At 39.7% G+C, this 25,741-nt stretch overlaps 1 protein-coding gene across 3 annotated transcripts in view; it reads left to right on the top strand.

Moving 5' to 3' along the window:
• Positions 1-25,741, top strand: part of CPED1 (cadherin like and PC-esterase domain containing 1) — a 148,416-nt gene that overhangs the window by 19,251 nt on the left and 103,424 nt on the right. For all 3 annotated transcript variants that reach the window (XM_005013138.6, XM_013093574.5, XM_005013137.6), the window contains exons 4-5: positions 17,139-17,245; positions 19,111-19,186. In XM_005013138.6, the coding sequence (XP_005013195.4) occupies positions 17,139-17,245; positions 19,111-19,186 (183 nt within the window). The remainder of the gene's footprint in view (positions 1-17,138; positions 17,246-19,110; positions 19,187-25,741) is intronic.

Genomic DNA, 25,741 nt, shown 5'->3' with positions numbered 1-25,741 from the left:
GTGGCTGCCTAATCTCATGCCACAGGCATCATTGGTTGCAACACAAGACAGATTAGTGTCTGGCATACCCAGATAAATGCTGTTCTCTAGCGTGATGCTGTGGTTTCTTGTTAGACAATGTAAAGGCACTGTATATTTTTCAGAACAATATGTATTCTCCTTCCTAATTATTAGCAGAACGTACTCATGTTTTCTAGCAGAAAAGCATACAAGCTGTTTCTTTGTATCATTAAAATAAACCCTCTGTAGAATTGTACTAAAAACCCTGTTTCAAAAGCACTCTTTTCCTTGAGGAAGGAATTCTTTATTTGTTCATAAAAAAAAAAAAAATAATAATACATGGACATCGAACTTTCTAAAGTTAGAAACAAAAGATAGCATTTAGTCATAAAGTTACTGAACATATCTTTCTCTGAATGTTCTTTTTATCCATGTAAACAGAACATACAGTCCAACGGAGAGTGGCATCTATTGAGCTGACATAGAATTTACAATAATTAAAATACTACACACCAATTACACAGTGAGCTAAAATTAAAACTTTGCTGGAATAAATTATGTCATGTTAATAGAATCTGAAAAACACCAGTGTCCAGGCAGATTAGCATGGCCAAAGGAAAGCAACGATGTGCAAGTCCACTGAAAATAAAGACATGTGAGATTAAGAGTTAGGTATACAAGCTTTTAAATGAACGTGTCTATTCTCAAATGTCATGTGATGGTCTCCTAATATAACTGCTGGGAGAAGCCTTGCCAGAAGCCTGCAGCAGGCCCGTCAGAGCAGTCTCTCCAAGGCACTGTTGCGTTAGTGCTGCCCAGTGTTTGGGCTGCTGCAAGCTGTACACCCTTTTTGAGGCACTCCCTGGCTCTGAGCCTGGGTCAGCTGTGAGAAATGCGGTGCCTTTTATTATTGTGCTCCCATTTTAGGTAGAGGCATTCATATACCTCTGAAACCAAACCAACGTGTTTTGTGTTTGTTTGCTTGTTTGTTTTTTGCTGTAGCTGCCATGGCTTTTGTTGGGTCAACAAAAAATATAAGCAAAAAGCTTATATGCTGTGTGTGCCTTCACTGTAATTTGCAACCAGCCCACTCCATTCCTAGGTTCAGATTCCAACTTTCTCCAGCTGCATCCACTTTCAGCTGACAGTTCTTTTGAATGCTGCATCCCCAAAATGTTCCAGACATCAGAAGTGCAGTAGCCACCCACAGGTTAAAACATGTTTCTGAACATTTCATGCACCATAATATTGCTACAGTGGCTTATTTTTCATAAAATGGGAACCTTTCCTTCATGAGAGGAATGATAATTCTACCATTTTGATGGTCATTATACTCCCTCAAAGTTGCTTTTCAATAGAATATTGAATATTCTTTTACTCAGCCCCTGAGGTTGTCCATTTGGATGTAGTCCTAGTATGCACAGATGGTGAAGTGAAAGGAAGCTTTTCTGACCTACTCAGAAACCAGAATTAACTACCAACAGTTTGCAGTTGGTCATAAGAGCTTTCGTATTTCTGGAAAAAAAAAAAAAAGGAAAAAAAAAGAATAAAAAACACCTCATACAGAAAACTGACACCTAATTGATTAGGAAGAAAAAAAATATATTGTTATTAATTTCTAGCATTTTTGGCAGGCTCATTGCCTTAGAAAACAATGTCCATTTTTGACATTAAAGGGACAAAATATGGAAAGGACTGTGATTAAAAAGTAGCAAAGGAATAGGATTTGAAATGAAGATGAGCAACCTTAACTGGCAGCAAGATTAAAAAATAGGCGTTTTCTCAGTGGTGCCTTACTAAGTAAAATTTATTCAGATTATGACAGAGGGAAGAACATGCTCAGTGCTGAATGGTATGCATTTTGGAAAGCTTTAAACAAATGATTCAAGGCATAAAGTGTTTCTATAACAAGCTCATTGTTGTAATGACTTTATTTCTGACATTTGCAGTAATGCTGTCCAAAATAAATATTTAGCTACAAAGAGGAGTTTCATTTTTAATTTGTAATGACTACTAAAAATGTGTATGTACATAGAATGTACCAGGCTTTATTCTACATTGTGTAAAACAAGATAAATCTGGCATAACCACAGTTATTTTACATCTGACAATAGGACTACAGCTCTATTGATCAGGTTTTGGAACAAAGAAATCTTAGAGGAAAATGGTAAAAGAAGGCAAAGAGACTTTTTTCTTTATTTTGAAGAAAACCACTGTTTCTACTTTTTTATTTTTATTTTTTTTTTGGTAACAAGAGAAATTAGAAAATCTATCAGCATATCTAAGTATTTTGTTAAACAGGTAGATAAACAAAATAAGAGCAAGACCCAGCTATTTTAGACTAGATCAAGAAGTAATTATCTGCCTAAACGGGACTTTAGCATTTAAATATATATATATATTTTCCATCTGGCTTCTCTTATAAAAAGAAAACTCCGGATTTTACAGTGTCGGTAACACTAATTATCACTGGGAGCTTTCTAGAAGTCGGTCTTCAACAAAAAATAATTGAGGTAATTTTCTTTAAAGAGTGGGCTGAAGACAAGGACTTTAAATACAGAGTCTGGCACATGTTAAGCCCATTTGCTCTTGGAATTAAGTGTTATGGCTTTAGAAAAAAAAAAAAAAAAGATCTTTGGAGAAAGTTCTAGGAATAGAAAGAAGAAAGTACTGGTATAGAATGTAATTGTAGACCAGTTAGGTTGCCCAGTTTGTGACAGGATGAGGTGTGAGGTAGGAGAAAGCAGATTTTTCGCTTCTCTACCCAGCTCCATGGCACGTCTGACTTACATGCTATATGTTATAGTACATGATTTCTGCTCATCTAACACTGTGGCATTTCCTGATGACCTTCAGAAGTAAGAGGTCTGACCCTACATTTCTTTAAAATGTTGGAAAGAAAATTTTAACTCCCTTGTTAGAGTTCACGTTCCATGGATGCTCTGCAAGGTAGACATGATGATGTGCATATCACCTACTTTCACTACCACATGGCATGCCAGGTGAGTAGAGCTGACAGGCAGCACAGGGTGCTGTAGAGAAATCAGTATCAATGTTGGAAAGTGCCCTCACATTAGCTGTAACTTAATTATCGCATCGCTGTGTCTTCTCTGGCTTTGGCTATCTCATATATAAAATGAGTCAAACCCCTAGTCCTGAGGACAAGTGATGCCATGTGGCTCACATCCATGTATCTAAACTCTTTTTTCTCTGACTGAGGGTGGCCTGCTCTCTGCTGGGTTTCAGGAACTGTCACAGGCTTGAGCTTTTCTCCTAAACTATGCCTGGGGCATTGCACGGCCACCCAGGGAGAGGAAAACAGACACCGCAGATGACTGCAGGCCAGTAGTTGAGCCTGTGTCCTCTCACTGCTTACTTTAGCCATTCTCTGCTCCCTAGTTCCTCTTTTGCAATATTTTGGTTGTTTCCTGCCTCTTGGGTATTAAGGAATCCGACACATTAATGAGTATTGTCTGTTGTAGGATGCCCAAATGATGTAAATGCAGTGATCAAGGGCAGACACTCAAACTTTAAAGTGTGTCTTGGTTTCTTGCAGAGGTGATCAAACACCACCCTTTTAACATTGCAATTGTAATCTTAACTTGTTTTAATTAGAACAAGATAGGGCATTAAAACAAACAAACCCATCTACTCCTTAGCTGCTTGCCCTGAGGCACCTCTATGTCCATGGAAGGGAAGAGGCAATTTTTTCAGCTCTAGTGCTTTTTTTTCCCATTAAAGTCAACGACGAATTCTCATTACTGTGATCATTCAGAGAACTACTCAGTTCAGGTTCCTCAGGTATTCAGTCCTGTGGCAAAGATTGGTAGAAAAGTGAAAGTGAAGGGATAGATGGAAGGTATACTCAGACTGGCAGTTTTCTTTCTGTGGGCAGAACTCCTTCACCCCAGGCACAACTTGCCCACTGAATCATTTTTTTTCCCACTGCTGGCTCTTTCCATTTGTTGCCTGCACCTCTCTACACACCCAGACTCTTTCTTGAGTAGCAGAATCAGCAGCTTTGGTCATATTCTGGTGTCGAAGATACCTCAATGCCTGTCAGTTTTGTTGTAGCTCCTACTCACACGCTCATCCGAATTAGAGATTCCCAAGTCTGACAACCAGCAGAGGTGAGGCTGCTACTGCTCCATACCCCAGCTCCATCCAGCAGTGGTGCTGCACGCACGTTCCCATGCGGCACATGCACACGGACACACCTACACACCCTAGCCATGCACACATGTGGCTGGCTGAAGACAGCAGCGCACGGGGACATGCTCAGCTCTCATGCAGACACAAGCAGTGCCTGCAGCCTCACCTACCCACTAGTGCTCACTTCCCACCCACTCTCACTCAGCTGCTGCCACCCTGGACACACGGGGTTCTGAGCCCTGGTCCCTTCCAGCTGCAGCACCCAGAGCCCCAGGCACACACTTGCACACCAGATCCCCGCAGCCAGGAAGAGGTGGAAATGCAGTTTTCTGAGAAGACAGAGCAGGCTGTTGATAGGTACTCAAAAGCCGTGACAAGCACTCTTTTCAGCTTTCATTTGACTCACTTGCTCATGATGCATCCTTCCACTTGATGACTGTATGCTGCTTTTTCACATGACTTTGCCTTAGGGTGTGCAGAACAGTGATACTAAATTCTTTCCTGGACTCAGTCCCAAGAATTATTTGTCAGAGTAACTTGGATCAAGCAGCAGTGAGGGTTATCCAAAGGGAATTGTGTCAGGCAGAGGATTTTTCTCTGGCACAGATCAGAATGTAGCTCTTCCTTCTTCTCCTTTGAGGCTTGGAGAGCAGAGTGTCCACATCCTCACTGCATGGAGCTGTGTGGTTCTCTGCCCTTCCCTGCACAGGGCAGAGTTCCTCTCTTCCTCAAGGACCGAATCTCTTCCTTCTCCGTTAGAATCATAGAATATCCAAGTTGGACCCCAAAGGACTGCCTAAATAATAATAATAATAATAATAATAATAATAATAATAATAATAATATATCAAATCATGTATCTAAAAGTGTTGCTTCTAGAATGCTGTTGCTGAGAGTGTTTGCTTCTTGAACTCCAGCAGCTCAGTGCTGTGACCACTGCCCTGGGGAGCCTGTCCCTGTGCCCAACCACTTCTGGGTGCAGAACCTTTTCTTTGTACCTCCATGCAGCATGGGGCCGAGGCCTTCCTCCCAGTGTGGGATGGGTCCTCCCTCTTCCCCACCAGCACAGAGAAGAGCAGCACTCCTCTCATGCCATTTATTCAAGGATACAAGTTATCTGCATGCTTATTTTCAAAGAATTGCACTTTAAAAGAGATGTGGGTTATCCCATAGGTGGGATGCACAGACTCTTTCTTTCACGTCCTTGATGTGAAAATCTGGTGATGCTTTGATTTCTTGTCTTTGGGTAGAGTGTGTCCCACTGCCACCTCTTGTGCTCATCCCCAAGCCCTGCTACCAGAACAGGGACATCATGGCAACTTTGCTATTGCCTGTAACAGATGCAGCATATGGACAATGACTGCCTAACTACAGAGCTGCCCTCCCCATGAGTTTCTTCATCCCAATCCAATCCCTGCATATCTCAACTGTATGACCTCCACTCTCCCCACATCACATCCTCTCCTTCCAGTTTTTTCCTGGCTCTTCATCCCAGTCCATCTTCAGTGGACTGGTTAATATCCATCTGGCCTTCCTGTCAGAGAGTTTCCTTCTACATTTTCACAGCAGGTAAGGAAGCACCTACATGGGTGGATTAGCTGAGCTGTGGCAGATCTGTCACAGCTACGTGCTTTAGCTACATACAGAGCACTTCTGACCCAGAGAAGGTTAGGTCTCAGTCCCACTGTGCTTTCTTGTCTGAGTGAGAAACATCTCTAGCAGCTTTGGCTGTGGTGACACACCTGATGTGTAAAATACAAGTACAGAGTAAGAATTGCAGCATTTGGAGACAGCTAGGGATGTAAACCTTTATAGCCTGCATACAAATAGAGCATATTGTACTGGATAACTAGATGCTTTTGGTTTCACCGAGGCTTGCTGTGCAGAAAGTACCCATATGTGGAGACCATTCCAGAGTCCTCTGAATATTCATCCAAAGCACTGTGTGTAAGCACAGAAGTGGAATAACAGGCTTGAGTGTTTGAAATGCCCTGATGTGTTTGCCATTAGGTCAGGACTACATATTTTCCTTCTGTTTGCTATTGAACTCTACTGTAGCTCACAAAGAATTCTCATAGCATATTTTCATAGCTTGAGTCCACAGATTATTCCATGATAAAAAATACAGGTTGTAAGAGTTACAATCTGAAATAAAACTCAGCAGAGAATTATTCTTAGCCTGATACCACTCTTCCTGACAAACAATGAAACTTCTAATGGACCTATTTTACATAGTGTAATACTCCTTACCCCAAAACTGACTAAATTAACTATTGAATGTACATTACTTACTTTTATTTCCAGTAATCTGTTCACTCTTTGGTTACACAGGGAAAAAAAAAAAAAAAAAAAGAAAAAAAAGAAAAGGATATAGTTTAATAATTTTTATTTTTATTTTTATTTTTTTTGTGCACTGCCTTCTGAAGCATGGGTTTATGGAAGGCAGGTCCTGCTTGACGAACCTGATCTCCTTCTACGACAAAGTGACGCGCTGGGTGGACGAGGGAAAGGCTGTGGATGTGGTCTACCTTGACTTCAGCAAGGCTTTTGACACCGTTTCCCACAGCATTCTCCTCAAGAAACTGGCTGCTCTTGGCTTGGACTGGCGCACGCTTCGTTGGGTTAGAAACTGGCTGGATAGCCGGGCCCAGAGAGTTGTGGTAAATGGAGCCAAGTCCAGTTGGAGGCCAGTCACTAGTGGCGTCCCCCAGGGCTCGGTGCTGGGGCCGGTCCTCTTTAACATCTTCATCAATGATCTGGATGAGGGCATTGAGTGCACCCTCAGTAAGTTTGCAGATGACACCAAGCTAGGTGCGTGTGTCGATCTGCTTGAGGGTAGGAAGGCTCTGCAGGAGGATCTGGATAGGCTGCACCGATGGGCTGAGGTCAACTGTATGAAGTTTAACAAGGCCAAGTGCCGGGTCCTGCACCTGGGGCGCAATAACCCGAAGAAGAGCTACAGGCTGGGAGAGGAATGGCTGGAGAGCTGCCAGGCAGAGAAGGACCTGGGAGTGATGGTGGACAGTCGGCTGAATATGAGCCAGCAGTGTGCTCAGGTGGCCAAGAAGGCCAACGGCATCCTGGCTTGTATCAGAAACACTGTGACCAGCAGGGCTAGGGAGGTGATCGTCCCCCTGTACTCGGCTCTGGTGAGGCCGCACCTCGAGTACTGTGTTCAGTTCTGGGCCCCTCGCTACAAGAAGGACATCGAGGTGCTTGAGCGGGTCCAGAGAAGGGCGACGAAGCTGGTGAGGGGCCTGGAGAGCAAGTCCTATGAGGAGCGGCTGAAGGAGCTGGGCTTGTTCAGCCTAGAGAAAAGGAGGCTCAGGGGTGACCTTATCACTCTGTATAAGTATATTAAAGGAGGCTCTAGCGAGATGGGGGTTGGCCTGTTCTCCCATGTGCCTGGTGACAGGACGAGGGGGAATGGGCTAAAGTTGCGCCAGGGGAGTTTTAGGTTAGATGTTAGGAAGAATTTCTTTACCGAAAGGGTTGTTAGACATTGGAACAGGCTGCCCAGGGAGGTGGTTGAGTCACCATCCCTGGAAGTCTTCAAAAGACGTTTAGATGTAGAACTTAGGGATATGGTTTAGTGGGGACTGTTAGTGTTAGGTCAGAGGTTGGACTCGATGATCTTGAGGTCTCTTCCAACCTAGAGATTCTGTGATTCTGTGATTCTGTGATTCTGATGTCCTACAAATGAGAACTTACCTGAAAATTGAAAAACACTACTTCAAATCATTTTACTGCAAGTCTGCATATGCCTTCATGGTCATCACTTATAGTAGGGTTAAATTGTTGATTGAAGAAAGGATTGTAAATGTATTACATGAAGGAAGGTGATATAAATGGAGAAAAGATTGTCTTGTGTCTAGTTCATTCTTGTTCTTATGCCTGCGATAGATTTCTTTTGCTTCTTTTAGAATCATCTGCCTTGTACTAACACTTCCTCCAGTGAGGTCACTGGTTACCTCCTAACTCCAGATGATAACTGGTTGACTTTGTGGGTAGCTGCAAGCCAGTTTTAGTGTCTCATACTAGACAGAAAAAAAAGAAAATGTCTTCGCCAAATCTGAGAAGAGTTCTTCTGGAAGAAACTGGTAACTCTTGGATTGTTACGCTCATTTATTTTTGTACTTCTAAAATTTCTGCTTTGAATTGACAAGAAGAGCAGATCTTCTGCTTGGACCTTTACTGATATATAGAGGAAGAAAAAGGGAAGGGAAGGGAAGGGAAGGGAAGGGAAGGGAAGGGAAGGGAAGGGAAGGGAAGGGAAGGGAAGGGAAGGGAAGGGAAGGGAAGGGAAGGGAAGGGAAGGGAAGGGAAGGGAAGGGAAGGGAAGGGAAGGGAAGGGAAGGGAAGGGAAGGGAAGGGAAGGGAAGGGAAGAGAAAGGAAAGGAAAGGAAAGGAAAGGAAAGGAAAGGAAAGGAAAGGAAAGGAAAGGAAAGGAAAGGAAAGGAAAGGAAAGGAAAGGAAAGGAAAGGAAAGGAAAGGAAAGGAAAGGAAAGGAAAGGAAAGGAAAGGAAAGGAAAGGAAAGGAAAGGAAAGGAAAGGAAAGGAAAGGAAAGGAAAGGAAAGGAAAGGAAAGGAAAGGAAAGGAAAGGAAAGGGAAAGGAAAGGAAAGGACTTACTTTTTACTTTTTACTTTTTACTTTTTACTTTTTATTATTTATTTATTTATTTTTAGGTGGGAGGCAATTCAAATGCCTCCCCATTTGAATTAGTTCTAACATCTGTCTTCAATAATTGCAAAAGAGATACAGAATAGTCAAGTATCACCATGTCTTTATGGATGAGGCCCTTTGTTAGGACTTCAAATGGCTATTTAATACCCCAAACCCTGAACTCAGTTGTGACTTGGTATTAATGCTTGAGCATGGGGCATGTGTCCAACAATCTCAGCCTCATGCATAGAGTGTGTTTTGTTGTTGTTGTTTGTTTATTTTTTTACACTTCTAATATTTCACTGTAATTAATACATAAAAAGATTTCAGCCTAATTTGACTAGTTGAACAGGTGGTTACTGGGCTGGTCTGTGCATTATGGAAGAGTACAGTCAGTTTCAACAAGTAGCACGGAACATGCTGTGTGAAACAGTGAGAGCTTTACACATGGAAAGATGGACAGTTGCCTTGCAAACCAGTTCAGAAAATACCAGAAACATGACCATCTTTTCCTATGCTATCTTCACTTACCAGAATGATCATTTCTTCATTGTGGTGGTTGTGAGTTCAAACTGGTGATAGCTCATGACTATCAAGAGCCACATTAAAAGAAAAAATTAAATACCTCAGATAACTCATTCTTTAATTCCTGCAAACCTAGAGATGAGACATTCCTTTAGGAAAAGCCCAACACACAAAACAGGGATACTAAAATCTTTTTAAATCCCAGATTATTAACAAAGAGAAAACATACAGTCCAACAAGCAGCATTCTGATCTCTACACAAGTGAGATGGCCGAACTGCCATACCCAGAAATAGGCTTCAAAGGATATTTTCCCCTGGAACGCTTTCAGTTAAGCTTAGATCTTCAGAGGTGTGGAATTCCCACATCCCCCAAACCCATCACACAGCCTGCCTAATGCTACTGCCCTGTGAGATGCTGGGGGACATAAAATCCAGCCTAGTATAGAGAGCCAGACAACAAGGCTTTAATTTTGTCTTTTAGACATCTGGTAGATCTTCTACTCTACTCTTGACTACCAAACTGTTGGCTCCCTATAAACTGATTATATTGCAGGGCTGCAGCTTGCTTTGTAAGATGTTTCAACCTATCATTGCAAATCTGGATTTGTGCACAAACAGCTACTTCCATAAGTAAGTGCTTCCTCACCAAACTCAGTTCACTCTGTGCTCCCTGACCGTGCAGGAGCAGAGTTTTTTTTTTTTTTTTTTTTTTTTTTTGTCCCTTTACAGACTATGAAGAGCCATGATACTTGACAGTAAAACTTGCATTCCTTGTATTTTTTTCTCAAAGATCAGGATTTCAACATGCCAAAAATATATTTGAGTTGTTTAATATTTTATAACCTGAAAGAATACCTCTTTCTGAAAAACTTCTCTTCATGTCCATACAGTATAGAGTTGCCTGAAAATATGTTTCAAATAGAGCAGAAGGGAAGTTCTTTTAAAAATATGTCATGTATAAACCCCAGGATTTCCCTTGGCAGAAGTTCTATAGCTACATAAAGTAACTTATTCCAGTACTTCATTCTTGCAGTTAGAAACTTTTCTTTATATAATCTTTACTGTGAATTAGAGAGGACAATTGATTTCAGGTAAGTAAACCTTTATTCTATGGGAAAGGCATCTCCTATCTCCACCTTGTTTTAGAGAAAACGTTAAAAAAATATATCAAAATTCTTTTGATCTTCATCATGGTTCAAGCGTGTGATGGATTGACCCCAGACAGCAACTGAGCACCCAACAGCCACTCCTTCCCTCCCACTGCAGCAGAATGGGGGAGTCAATCAGAAGAGCGAAAGCAAGATAAAGACAGTTTAGTAAGTGAAGGGGGGAAAAAGCTGGTGTGGAAGGAATAAAAGTTATGCAAAAGGCAATCACTCATCGCTTCCCACTAGGAGAACGAGGCCCAGCTATTTCTCAGAGACTGGAGGTTATGTGCTATGGGGCATCCCTTTGGTCAGCTGGGGTCAGCTGTCCCAGCTGTGTCCCCTCCAAGCCTCCTGCCCACTCCCAGCCTACTCACTGGGGGTCAAAGTGAGAAACAGAGTGGGCGCTGGCATTATGCCAGTTCTGCTCAGAAGCAGGTAAAACATTGGCATATTTTCATGGTGTTTAAGGCACAAATCTAAAACACTGCACCATATTGGCTGCTAGGAAGATAAACTCCATCCCATCCAGACCCAGTAGAAGGTTTTCCAAAACCTATGTAGTTCTTGTAACCCTTCACCAAAACCATGCTTTCCAAAACTGGGGAACAGTGTTACTGGTGGGATGTGACCAATGCTGACTGGAGCAGAATGGTCACCTCCCATTTCCTGTCACCTCCTGTTTCTTGTATGTAGCATTCATAACCAGGTTTGGTTGCAGTTCGTGATGTCTGCAAGGTTATGGTTGTAATGAAAAGGTCTCTGTTATTTAGAATTCTGCGTGGCATGGAATACATTCAAAGTACAATTCTTAGGGGGGAAGTTCAGCTCTTTCAGTCTCCATAAATCTTTACCAACAACTCAAAGGTTATTTGTCATTTTTACAACGGTATTATATTGTTGATACATATGCAGTTTATGAATCTGGCCCTTTTCTGCAGTAGTGCTCTCTGGCCATTTGTATCTGTCCATCTGATTTCTCCATCTGAATTACATCAGTTTGAACTTGTTTTGAATTTTCTGAGGTTGAATTCAGCTAATTTATCAAAATCATTTTGAATTCTGATCATGCCTTCCAAAGTGCTTATTCTTCCTCTAAACCTGGTGTCACTTGCTATTTATAAATACACTTGCTATTCCATCATTCAATTTGTTAATGAAAAACTTGAACACATCTAAGTGTACAGGGGGGGACTTCTGAAGTTCTGCTGCAAAAATACCCACTGTGACACTGTAGATTTTTTTTTTCTTTTTTTTTTTTCTTTCTTTCTTTTCCAAATAACTATGCACTCACCTTATGTTATGTGGAAATGTTGTCAAAAGACTTACTGAAGTCAAATTGTTTCATTGCTACTATTTCCTCTGTATTCACTAAATCAGTTACTCCATCAGAAGAAATTAAACTGGTTTTATGTGATATGTTCTTGGCGAACTAATGTTTCTTGGCTGTTTTTTATCTTATTATCCTGTAGTGCTTATAAATTGGTTATTTTTAATAGTGATGGTAGCAAGAGAGTACAAAATTGCAAATTGACTAGAAACTAAAATAAAAATAAAGCTGACTGGCCTTTTCATTTCCCAGCTTAAATGAAGTACAGAAAGACAAGCGTAAGTGATGAAAAATGTATTTGATTTTCAAAGTTCATTCACTTCAAAATTCAGGATGGGGACCTTAACACTAAAAAATGAAATTTCAATCTATGGTATTGAGATGAAACTTATTCAGTTGATTAAATCAAAGAATATTTTTCTGTGCATGCACACGGAAGATTAAAACTCCGTGGAATTTTAAGCATGCATTTGCCAGGTTTTCTGCAAAATTATTATTCCAATGCCATAGCCTGTGGGGATAACGTTTTAATTTCAAAGTTAGGAAAAAGATTACTTAATTTTAGAAATCTGCATTCACCTCCAGAAATTCTTGAAGCTGATCTGTAAAATGTGTATGCTTTAAGTTTAAAACCCCACTAAATCCTCATTTTATTTCTGTTCACTGTGATTTATGACATCAGAAGACAAAAACCCTCTGCAGAATATTTTTTTTTTTTAGGAAAGCTAACTGTTTTTATTGGTCTCTGCATTCCCACTGCTGGTAAAAAACATGTTTGTTTTTCTCCTTAGATTGCTATCTTTTAAGTTATTTTTCTGAATTAACCATTTTAATTATTCCAAATAATATGTCAGAGTAAAAGCCAATTTAAACAACGGTATCTTGATTAAAAATTTAATTTATACATTGTGTTGATTTTCAATTCAAACTTACTGCTCTTTGAATTGTACAGCATGTACTTTGTCTAATTAAGATGGGTAAGTAACTAAAGGTGGTCACAGTGGACTGGTGTCTTACAGACTGCTGTACTACTTGTTCTTGGATTAGCAACTCAGGTATATGGTTCTCAGGTATACATGAGATGTGCATCTCAGGTACACAAACACTTTTTAAGCTGGAACCGCAAGACAGCGCTACAAAGACTGCTACATTTGCCTACTCATTCTTTTAAGTTTCCATTGTAACCAGTAAGTTGCTCTAAGAGTGCTGTCACTTCTACTGAAAATTCAGGATGTTATGGTCTTGCTGGGTTTGTTGATGAGTTTAGTTGGACAATTTCTAGGCACAGCCTCCACCTAAAGTTACACAAATGTAAATATGTAAACAAATGCTGCAGCTTTTACATCATTTCTGTGCAGGTGTTTAGATCTGGCTTTGTAGGAGAGCCAGATCTTTTTGTGTGTCAGTTGAATTCCTCAGAGGATGTGATTTCTTTGTGATATTAACCCTGCTTGGGAGAGGATTCTCATTTAGAGAGTTATATTGGCAAAATTAAATTCTTTTTAGAGAATTTTATTTAATCATTTTATTTGTGTAATTTAGAGGACAGGATGGGGAAAGAGCTGGAAAAAGATGGATGAATAGAATCACAGAATCATAGAATATCCTGAGCTGGAAGGAATCGCCAAGGATCACAGAGTTCAACTCCTGGCTCCACACAGGAACACCCAAAAATCAGACCATCTGTCTGAGAGCATTGTCCAAGTGATTCTTGAGCTCTGGTGCTGTGACCACTGTCCTGGGGAGCCTGTCCCAGTGCCCAACCACCCTCTGGGTGCAGCTCCATGCCGTTCCCTTGGGTCCTGTCGCTGTCCCCAGAGAGCAGAGCTCAGCACCTGCCCCTCCGCTCCCCTTGTGAGGGAGCTGCAGGCCGCCATGAGGCCTCCCCTCAGCCTGCTTTGCTCTGGGCTGAACAAGCCAAGGGATCTCAGCCGCTCCTCATATGTCTTCCCCTCTAGGCCCTTCATCATCTTTGTAGTCCTCCTTTGGATGATCTCTAATAGCTTTATGTCCTTCTTATATTGTGGTGCCCAAGCTTGTATTGTGGTGCCCAAGCATCATGCTGCCAGCAAAAGCCAAATCCACATTAGGATCATTTTACCTTTATAGTAAGATGTAATTCTGTGAATGAACACTCCTTTTGTAGGCAAGGCCTTTGTTAAGAGGCTGAACACAAAAATTTTGGTTCAAAAAGATGCTCAGAGAAAGGATGAACAGACTATTTTAACTTCTTGTCTTAAGAAGTTACCATCCTTCTGCTTGTCCACTGCAAATGCAAAGTAATACAAGGCAGTAAAGATCATCACCATGAGGTGGGACATCATATTCCTTAACAGATCTACTGCTACTGCATGATGAGCTCCACTGGTTTACTGAATAAGGCAAAAGAGATTTCAGTAACTGTAGACAAAACCTCTTATGTGGAAAAATCTTCATGCAAATTGTTAGCAGTTAAACTGTTCAGAAATGAAGCAGCCATTTTAATGCTCTACTTCAAATGTCCTTTCAAAGCCCACTTGTGATATGAAGTCTGTTGAAAATTATCAAAACACTGTGTACATTGAAGATGGAATAATTTAAAATGAATTAATGTTTCTTCTTCTCTAAAACATATTGAAACACGAGGTTTTCCATGTAGATGTCTTGCAGTATTACTGTCACTTCTGTGCTTTCTTTCTCTTTTATTGTAGGCTGTTCTAGCTCACACAATGTATCTTGCTTGCCTTTAGTTGCAATTTCTATGAAAAGGATCTTCTGTGATAAACTACAGTACATGACATATTGGGATCCTTTGCCTGGCCCATTTGGTGTTACTGAAATATTAAGAATGGTAGCAATTTTTTGCTTAGATATAGGATTGTAACCGTCAAATTTATAGAAGGAAGATGGTCATTGTCTCCTGATCACAGGTGTTCATTTTCTAATAAAAGTTAAGCTGTGTGAGGAATGACACAGGCAAAGTCTGAGCTCCTTTCATGGAAGGGTCAGTTCTAGAACTAAATGAGGCTTATAACACATGCTTTTTATTTTTGTTTTCCAATAACCTTTTTTTTTTTTTTCTTTTCCCAAGGTGCAATTCATTAGGAATGTATTGATACAATTAAATAGAAGTCTGAGTATTCTGTCAGCCTGAATCTGGGCGACAGCACTAGGTGCAAACTGTTTTTCTAATAGGAAGTCTCCTGCTTTCTAAAAATAGAAATGTTTCAGTTCTGATTGTTCTGTACTGAAGTAACTGGCTAGATGTCTAATTGCTTTAAATAGAAAACACAAATAGTGGCAGGCATTCAACCCATCCTGAAAAATTCTTCCTAGCAGCTATCTGCTCTATGTCCCGGGCACTGATTCAGAAATGAGCTAGGTCAGAGGGCCCTTTTTCCTTTTGTTTTCTTTGGTGCATTCATATCGATCATTCTGCTCTGTCCTAAGGGCAAATGATACACAGTGCAGCGAATCCTTTGGAGTCAGAGATCAAATTCATTCCTGGCCAGGATGCATAGCAATAAACACAGGAAGGAAGTGAACTATTTCTGAGAAATAGAGTTCCCTCCAGCACCCTTTCAATTTGCACACTGCTAGACATTGTGCTTTGTATGTAATTATAATGATTTATTCAAAGGTGTTTACTAGTCAAAGGCATAATGTCTTGCTTATCTGGTAATTACATACCTTGTTAAGACCATCGAGTAGGTTGTTTGCATTGTCAGTCTTTTGCACTGAATGAAGTATTAGCTTGTATGTTTTTTCAATGCTTTATTTGCCATATATGCTGTTTTTATCAACCTGCAATTTTTTGAATGTTTCTTTCACAAAGGATTATGTAGTGAATCTGCCGTGCGTAAATTTCACATACCTTAATTATTTTTGTACCATAATACTAGTTCTTGTAATGTGAAATTGAAGATTTCTTTACAGCAATGGATGCAATGTACCTAAAGTTCATCTCTTCAGTGTTGTAGCATGGCCTATAAACATTAAAATGTGATGGCTAATTCCATAAACCTGGGCCCATTCTGCACCACCAGTTCATTACTGTACTTAATGCAAATTGAGTGTTAACTCTCCATAAGTAAGATCTTCATCCAGTTTCGTGCTTGTCACTGTGACTAGGATAGGAAAAAAATACGTTTTAGAGAGGGAAATCAGCCAAAATAAATTTATCTGTGAGCTGTTAGTGAGACCAAATTAAGAGGTAATCTTATACAATTAGGAAGGTATCACAGATGGATATCTTAGAAATTAAATAAAATGCATGTAATCTTCCCAGCCTTAGGAAAAAGAACCAATTTACTAATTACTGAAATAGCTGCCCTGTAGAGATCTTTGACCAAATGTTGTACCCTGCCGCAGACGCTTTACAGGATGCTTTGGTCATCCTGTCACTGAAGTGGTTTACAATTTACTTAATGTATTTCTGGTGTCCTCAAGAGATTTGGTGATTCTGTTAATATTTTCAGAAATGCCACCATCTCTAACTAGTTCGGATTATGAAGGCTATATACAAAACAAACAAACAAACAAACAAAAACACTTCAGCTGACCAAGCTTGTTTCAAGCTACATTGGCTTTTCTACACCACATCACACACTGCAGTATGGGCAGACTCCAAGACCTGTTTGTATCTAGCCTATAACGGTGTTTCAGTTGGTAAAATTGATGAGTTTTGCCTTTCCTTCAGGCAGTTGTCTCTGATTCCAGTGTTGCTTGTTTCCTGAAAATAGAACCCTGTGGTCTCACAGGTCAGCTTCATAGCAAAAAAAGAAGAATCAATGACGCAGAATCTAACTATGTGCTCAGTGCAACTTGATTTCCCCATGTGCACCAGTTCTACATGTTGGTAATCTATTATCTAATATTTAGGAAGCTTTTACACCAGAATTCAGACTAGGAATTCCAGCAGTTTGCAATAGTATGACCAATATTAATTCCTGTAAAATTTGCTTCCCAATAGTGAATTTGCAGTACTGGGAAGTTCAGAAAAAAAAAAAAAAAAAAAAAAGATTAAAGCACATGTTATTCAACTTTTCAATTTCTGAAGTTAAACAGGTGATTTCTATCATCTCAGATCAGAGACCAGGGGACTGGACATTGGTAGCCATCAGTAATTGTCTCAGATATAACAGGAGGTGCCAACTGTGAAATCCCTAAATATATATCCAAAGCCTGGTAGTGAAAATGTCATTTTTCCCTCTGCCACCTGTAACTGTTCATGTACTCAGCACTCCAACAATTTGCTGTTCCTCAGGATTCTGCTCAGAGTATCTTTTGTTCAAATTGCATGATATTTTCTTTCTCAGTATACTTCTTTTCATTCCTGATAGATGACATAAGCCCTTGGGATCTTCTGATCTGCTTACCTTCCAGAAAAAATGGTGGTACTAGCTGCATTCAAAGAGATGACTTGCATCATCTAGAGTTATTCCAAAAGGTATGAAATTACTGTGTTATCCTTTGTGGGAATGAGGGCACAGGGCTAGCCCAAATTTTCAGCACACACTGACAAAAAGATATGTATCTGATACTCATTTTACACTGCATGAGCTTGGTTGAACAGCTATAAAACATTTTTTCAAGTTCCTACCTACTGAAAAATGCTTGTCACATACCAACAATACATTCTTTATATATCATCCAGAGATCAAAAGGAGTTTCTCATTTGGACATAGTATATCATTTTGGATGTCAGCATTTCAATGTAAATTGAATCAAAATTGTTACAGCTGTTTGTTAAGTTTTGCTTTTCTCTTCTTTAGCTTGAACTTAATTCTTGACCACCCTAAACAGAATGTCAGGTGTCAAAAGCATGTGCAGAAGTTAAAGGAAATTTGACTAAGTACTCTATTTGAAAAAGAAAATTTAGAAATGAGGAGAAACAATTAGCAAATGCATACAATATTTTAGAATAATAACATGGGCAGAAGCTGGACAAATTTAGGCTTCACAGTTTGTATCACTCCCGAGTTTTACCTAACATAATTGCTACTTGTAAACATAATTCAGACACCTCTTAAAACAGTGACAGTACACCTACAATTGATAATGTTTAAGCTGGACTGGTGTCACCCTCCAGAGCCTTCACAAGAGTTCTTTGCTCTGGCACAGCAATCAGTTTACTCACAGTTGAAAGGATCAATGGTGCCAATAATTCTGTGTATTTTCAGGATTGCTTTTTTTTTTTTTTCACTTGACCATATTGTGGGTCTGATTTATGTTACTCAGATATGCAACTATCTAAACAAATACTTGATCTGTTAGTGAAAATATATAAGTGTTTTAAACTGAGATCTTTGAAAAAAAAGGTGAAAATAAACTATAGACACTTTTTGTCTTAGGATTCAAGTAAAACGGCATAGATAATAACAGCAAGACTCTGACCTGAGAGACTGGGAGAAATGGAGCTACTTTAAAAATGCATTTAGTTCAGGTATTGAGTTCATAAGAATCCAAAAAGCCACTGTCATGTCCACTGAAGTCCAAGCTAGGAGAATGTACATTGGGGTTCCCTGGGACAGCATGTGCTATCTTGATATATCCAAATGAAAATATTATAACAACTCCAGTTTGCTAGAAACACAGATGCTTTGATTTCAGGTCTCAGATCATAAAACCTCTCAGGCTTCTGCAAACTGCATTTTGCTCATTCTATGCACACTGCTGTATCTGAGCCTCATATAATAATCCTTACAGCACTCTGCAATGTCCAGAAGTTTCACACATGGATAACTGAGACATGAGGTGATCAAAGGAATTGTCCAGGTTCCATCAGGAAGTCTGCAGCACAGCAGGGACCTAAACCAGATGGCCCATATCTCTGGATAACTTTAAATATTGGCCTAACATTCTTTGCAGCCAGCATGTCCATACCACAGTGCAACACAGTTCTTTGTTGCAGAGCCTGGATATGGCTTAGTTATGTTAGCTTACCACTGTTCCCAAGCACAGAAATTCAAGAGGCTATTTCCGTGCAGTGAGAGACAGAGATTGATAACCAGCAGAGGACAGAGAAGTCACAGAAACTAAAAAGGAGGGCAGAGAAGGGATAAAAACTCAGCAGCCAGGAGGAGAGACATAAATCTGAACTTTTGTTGTGGCCATTGAGGAATAGTCCATACCTTACATTTATTATTCCATGTTGCAGGGATGGCAAAATTGTAAAACTGTTCCTGAAGAGTCCGTGATAAATTAAACATGAAACCATTGAATAAACCAGGAAAAGAAAAGAAAAAAAAAAAGTAGCTATTGTCTGAATGAAATCATTAAAGGTTTTTTTTTTTTTTTTTTTTTTATGTACAGGTAAACCTACTTCCAGAAATTCAGCGTTTCCTTTGCAGAAAAGAGGGATTGTGTCAGATAACAAAAGTCTTTTCAGGTAACTTAATTTCCTCATATATGCATAAAGGGTGAAGGTCTTTTAGTAGTCATCACAGTAAGTCTCTGAAATGAGACTGTCGGGCTTATAATTCTTTTGTGGTTTTAGTCATAAATGCATAGAAAAAAAAAAGTAAAGAAGTAAGAAAAAAAAGTAAAAATGAGACAGGAATGATAATCCATTTCAGACACCACTTAAATACAAATTACAGTTTAGCAGTATCTTTTCAGTTAAAAACATTACATTGTTTAGCCACTGCATACTGCAGAATATAATTTGGCTATAAGTGTCTTATTTTTGGACTATTTTGTGTTAACATAGTGTATTAGTGTTTACATTTCAAAGCCCTGGGTTCAATGTAATATGTTTGTTCAGCTTTATAAAAATGCTGTGGTACAGAGAAGGAGTCGTTGTTAGAGTTTGGTTTCAATCCAGATACAGTTTACTGATAAAAACCCTTTGTGTATTAAGATCATAGTATCATAGAATGGTTTGGGTTGGAAGGGACCATAAAGATCATCTAATTCCACCCCCCCTGCCATGGGCAGAGACACTATCAAACAGAACCATCAGCCAGAAAAGTTTAAAGGTTATGGGCCAGTTGCCAGAGAATTCTAATTTACTATGGGTGAAATTCAGCTTCAAATAGGAACTGGACAAAACTACAGAGGGACACATTCTCGTCTCAGTTGCATCACTAAACATCCAGCATTGATGTTATTTTGGATTTATGATCTATCTTCAGTATATAAACTTTTTTTTTTTTTTTTTTTTTTTTTTTAATCCAGCAACAACCAACCCCACATTTATTCCATTAGTATTTAGCTTTGTTTGGCAGATGTATATATGTATATAAGATTGCTCAGTTTGATTGCCTTGCCTTGCCACCTTCTCCTTTTGTAAATATATATGTTAGATTTACGACATAAAGGAAGGATTCATCATATCTCACTTAACCATTTAGAAGTTAGGGATCTTCCGCACCAGTATTCTACTCTTCCTCTAAAGTCAATGGAGAGAGAGGGGCACCTTCAAAGACTTTCATTTTGTCCTAAACTATATATTTGAAGTAGGTTGGTTGAATTACACCCCAGAGGTATGTATCACCAATTACCTCTAACCACTAATGGTAAATGGAGCCTAGACAAATAGCCTAGATTAAATGTCTGACTTCTGGATGCTCAGCTAAAGTTATGGTAGCTGGTTCCTAATCAGTACCATATTTTTTCCTTTCTTTTTTTTTTTTTTTTTTTTTTTTCTTACTGTTTCATTTAAAGATTGATAAATATTTAAAACTTACATGAAGTATTCTCCTTAAAGAGCTGTATGTTGAGTGTCACTTGGACATTTCCTAATTTCCTGGTGCAGTCAATTGTCAAAACTGATCATAAGGAACATGCAGTGTAATGAACATCTAGCCAGGTCCTATGAGAGTTCTTTATAGTGAGGTCATATTACACCAGGTTAGTGATACCTTTGGTTTTGGCTGAATTTTAAGTGTCTTCAGTGATGCCTACTGCCTTGGGTCCCTTGCACTGGAATGTGAAGGAGAATTATATATGTGAATGAGAATTATTACAAGACTTATTATGAAATAGTACCATTTCTGGACAAACTTGAGCAGATTTCTAAAAATTTCAAAGGACTTAAGGAATTGGTAGTTCCTACTCAAGCTGTATCAGACTTCCTTTAAAAAAAGCAATGGTTACTACTCGGAGGAAGGCAATTGCAGTAGTTTTATTATTTTTGCTACCACAAAACCACAAACAGAAGAAGCACTCACCGCACACTGAGCTTTCCCCTTAAAATATGCACATTTTCACACAAAATATGCTGTCCATAGACTGTGGTACAAGCCACTATGTGTATGTGGTGTGTTAAACCATTTGGTGTTCTCTCCCCTTTAGGGAAGGGCAATTTGTAAGCATCTTATTCCATATTTATATTATTAGTGATTTCCTAGCAAAGAGTAACCTAACTGACTCTGAAGTCTTATTGAAATTAAAGTAGTTTTGTGAGCTCGGTGGCAGGGGTCTGACTGTCTTTCCCACCTAGTAACAGTGGGTTATTCTAGCCATCTGCTGAACTACTGTCAGACAGAAAAAGGCTTACTTCTCACCTCTCAGTCATCAGTAAAAATGATTTAGAATCAAAATCAGCCGCAGTGTTTTAAAGTAGAAAGAAATCAATGTCTTAAATCTAGGTGTCTCCACATCAGCATGTGCCCCAGTGGCTAGGGCAACTGTTTCACTGCAGGAGTCTCATGCCACTTGAGACACCATGGGGAATCCAGGCCACCCAGTAGGACAGGCAGGTTTGGCGAAGAACCCTTCTGAACTCTTTCTGGACCAGCAGCTGGAGGCTCAGGCAGATATCAATAGATGGCAATGGATGTCTATGTGTTGGCAACTGAATCCAACACTTGGTATCTAAGCTCCCCAAATTAACAGAAGTACAGTTTAAAGTCAGCACTGTCCGAGAGAGTATTTAGTTACAGCATTAATTTAGGTTAGTTGAATAGCTCTGTGCTGACTGGGTAAGTCTACGCTGACATCCACGGACAGGAATGGGAACAGACTGGCACAGAGGGAGTCATCTTTGTATAGACCAGACCTCAAAGTGCTAGTGTCTGAATTCAGAGATGAATCCTCTTCAGTGTTACTGTATGTGTGACGTCTATTTTACCATGAGTGAAATTCACCTACAGAAGCTGAAATTAGAATCAGAAAGCTAAATTATTTTATTTCAGTGTAATGGTTAAGGGGACAAAAGGCATAAGTTAAAGCAAGTCTGTGTAGAGCCAGACACTATCCTTTCCCTTCCATTCATGTGATATAGTCAGCTCTTTCCACTTCTTTCTTTTGATTGCATCCTCTGAAAGCCTTTTCTTCCCAACAACAGCAAAGTCGCCAAATAGTAGGATTTGTTTCATCCTCAATTTTGAAACGATTTGAGGAAAGAACAGCTTTCATCAGTATTTCCTCCCCATGAGAGTTTGTTTCCTTTCAAATCAGTGACTAATTTTCACTCTTGTGTGTTTGAGTCAACAGGGCTTCTCTGCAATTCCCGTTGAAGAGGATCAGTTGGTTTGTTATTACTGTGTTTGTCATTTAGTCAGCCCCCCAAGGAGCTGAGCAATTTCCTGTAAAAGTGAAAACGCAAAGTTGCTGCTCTAAGAATTATGTGATCTAATTAAAGACACACTAAGTCATAGAAAAGAATATCAGGCACAAGGCTGAGACTAAGGGATTACTGGATTTACTGTGGGTATGACTGTTGATATTGATAAGCAGTGGGTACTAGGGTAAAGGTTATTTTTTTGAAAGATGTTATTCTATCTGTTGATATTCCTAGGCCATTGTGTTGTTTTGCTGTACAACTATTAAACTGCTAGGTTTTATATTTAAGAGAATGCGACCCTTAACATATCTCTTACATCAATTTAGCTGCTGTAAAGAAAATGAATTGTATAAAATAATCAGGTCAGTGCTTGTTTCCTTCATCTCTTTAATGGAAAATTTTTTCATCAGTCTGAAAATTCAGATTGGTTCTAAGAATATGTGAAGACAGTACTATGGACACAGGGATGTCAAACTGGAATAAGATTTAATAAGAAGAGAAAAAAAAAAGACAAATAATTATGTGATGTGTATGAATAAATAGGATTGAGTAAGAGAAGGAAAAAGGTGAAAGAGGTTGCTGGAAGATGGACACATGGCAGTGATTTTTTTTTGATAAGTCATATGAACCTAGTCATAAGAATCCTAAAATTCAGCATGAGAGCGACTGAAGAATTGCATGAATTGCATGAATTGCAGGACTGTGTGACTAAAATCTTCCCATGAACAGCCCAAACCTTGAAGCTCTCTGAGGCTGGAGAATGATTGGCAAAGGGATTTCAGGTGATCCAGCTCAACAGCACGTGGGGTCAGGATGGGGCTTGGCTAACTCCTGGCACTGCTCTGACCTGATAGATGGGAAGGACTGAGGTCCATAATGTGAACAGAAACCCAATGGCCCAGCCTTAGCTTAGGGCACAGAAAAAAACATCCTGATGTATGCACAACAAATTCTGTTTTTGATAGTTTTTTCCTAGGAAAGCAGCGTCAACACATAGAGTATTGAAACAGTCTCCATGGTTTTCTCATTCCCTAAGTGATCCAGACTAGACTGTCTTTCCACATAAGCCTTGTCTTGCTTCACCTCTTCCAGGGCCCAGCCTGTGCCACATACAGCTGTTTTCTCTACCCATCCAGATCACTGATTCTTTTTAAAGTAATACTTTTGGCGTATGCCTCCCTTCTGGGTTTCTTTTTATTAGTGTCACCAGTGCAGAGATTTTATGAGTGTCCAAGAGCCTTGCATCCTCCCTTGATCACCTGCAGGGCTAGCCAGCAGTGTTAATCACACAGGAGGTTTTGGGATAGACATGACCCTAATAAAATTGGGTGGGAGGGAGAACCAAGATAGTCCAGCTGTGTGACTGGGCTCTTACTACGTGATATTTTTACTCTCTGCTGTTCACTGAGGAGCTAATTTCCTTCAGCTTTTCTCCCCTCTTGCCTGGTCAATCTGCCCTGCCTACCCCCACTGTCCCTGGCTTACTCTGGGTCAGCAGGCAAGGTGATGAGGTGAGGGGAGGGGAGGGAGCAAGGGGCAGTATAGCCACAGAGCCCATCATGCCTTTAATGCTGGCATCCTCATTAGCCAGCAGTCAACACAGAGTGGCAGGGTTGTTACTTGCTTTTATTTTCCACTCTCTTTGACCTGGATGGTGTTGCTGCTTGACATAAGTAACTGAGTCCGAGGGCGAGAGCAGCATTCCTTCTCCTCTGCCACTGTCCCAGGTCTCTCATCGGTAGCTGGCAGCGAGTGCTGGCCAGCTGCAGCGAGCCTTCAGAGCTCTGCTTAGAGCCACTGCAGCCGACTGTCACCCCTTTGGATGTTTGTCTTTGGATCCAGGAAACCCTGTGGGGTGATGCTGTAAGAGCGAAATTATAGATTAAAGTTATTTTATGTGTTAATAATTCAGCACCTCTGTGACAGGAACATGCTTCTTTATAGGGGGATCTATTTCTTTTGCCATCTGGCCCCTAAAAATGCCTACACCTAAGTTGTGAACAGTTTTGTACCTACTACCATTTTGCTACTGAAGTTGCTTAAAGCCTCAATGATGGCCTACAAAATCAGCATCTGTCTCTTCTGGGTTAGTTTGATTATAAATTACTTGCAGCAGGATTTCTGTGTTTTACTACAAGGTCAGATCTCAGCTAGGACTTCAGTAATAACAGCAGATGTGAAGAGACTGAAAAGAACTGCAGCTAAATGAATGTAATTACTTAGCTTTCACTCATATACCATTCTATCTTCTACTGTATTGCTAGCACAGAATCATAACTGTGGCTCTAATCACACAACAGGCAAGCAACATTTTTGCTGAGATACTTTTCCAGAGTTTTTGTAGCTTATCTGTAAACTTAAGTTCTGGTATGAAGGGTGCACAGAGAAGAAGCCCCTTTGGAAGATACTGTAAAATCCTTATCTTTTAACTGAGAGGATACTTTAGGAATGAAGAAGCAAACATTGTATTTAATACTCTTGTCAATGCATCTGCCAAAACAGAGAAGTGACAAACATGGTAAATGATTAATCTAAACTGAAGCTGTGTTTGCTGATGCTTTTATTGGGGAAAAATAAACAACACAGACATTTAAAAATGATGTGCTATCATTTGGTTGTCTTTATAACTCTGAAACTTCACAGTTGTTTTTTATCATGGATTTCAGTGCATTCCAACCCACAGTTTAAATTCCTTTCCATCTAGATCTGGTTTCTCAAAAACTTTTTTTCCCCCCCTATACTAAACATATTTAGATAGCCATTGTTTAAATTTCCAGAAGTTACTAATAATTTGAAGTTTCTTCATTCTAAATATTTGCTGTGGGTTACTTTGAAATTAGCTGTGCTACAGAGGGAGGGATGTCTGCATCTTCTAATATGAAAACATTTTAAGGACAGGATCAATAGTTCTGATCAACAGATCAATAGTCAGTGAGTGGGATATCAAACCTGCAGAAATATGCACATCACAAATGAAGCTTATAACACATGTTAAATTCATCAAAAGAGTGTTTAAGCAATAAATCATCTTCCCATGAAAACAACAGAAATTTTGCCAGGACTTCAGTGGGTTCAGGACTACCCCCAGCCTCCTTCAAATACTCAGCACCCGCTTTGAGTTTCGGAGGCACTTTGTTCTAAGTGCACAGCTTATAAAACTCTGAGCATTAAAGGTTCTCTTTCTTTAGCAACCTCAAGGAACAATGTGTAAGCCATAGGAAAGTATTAATCTTTGTTTCAGAGTCTTTTCATCAGATAGGTCAAATGGATAACAGAAGGCAATTAAATGGAATAGATCTGCTTTCTGTGACAAGCCTGCAATGACCTCAAGTCATGTAAGGACAGTAGTTCAGCTAAAATCATCCATTCTCTGAAATCAGTACTGAAAAATGAAGAAATGCCCTTTTAATGGTCACCACTTTCATGGTTATATAG

Source organism: Anas platyrhynchos, chromosome 1, assembly GCF_047663525.1.
Source record: "Anas platyrhynchos isolate ZD024472 breed Pekin duck chromosome 1, IASCAAS_PekinDuck_T2T, whole genome shotgun sequence".
Classification (NCBI taxonomy): domain Eukaryota; kingdom Metazoa; phylum Chordata; class Aves; order Anseriformes; family Anatidae; genus Anas; species Anas platyrhynchos.
The sequence above is the reverse complement of the archived record's forward strand: the minus strand, read 5'-3'. Positions and strand labels throughout refer to the sequence as shown.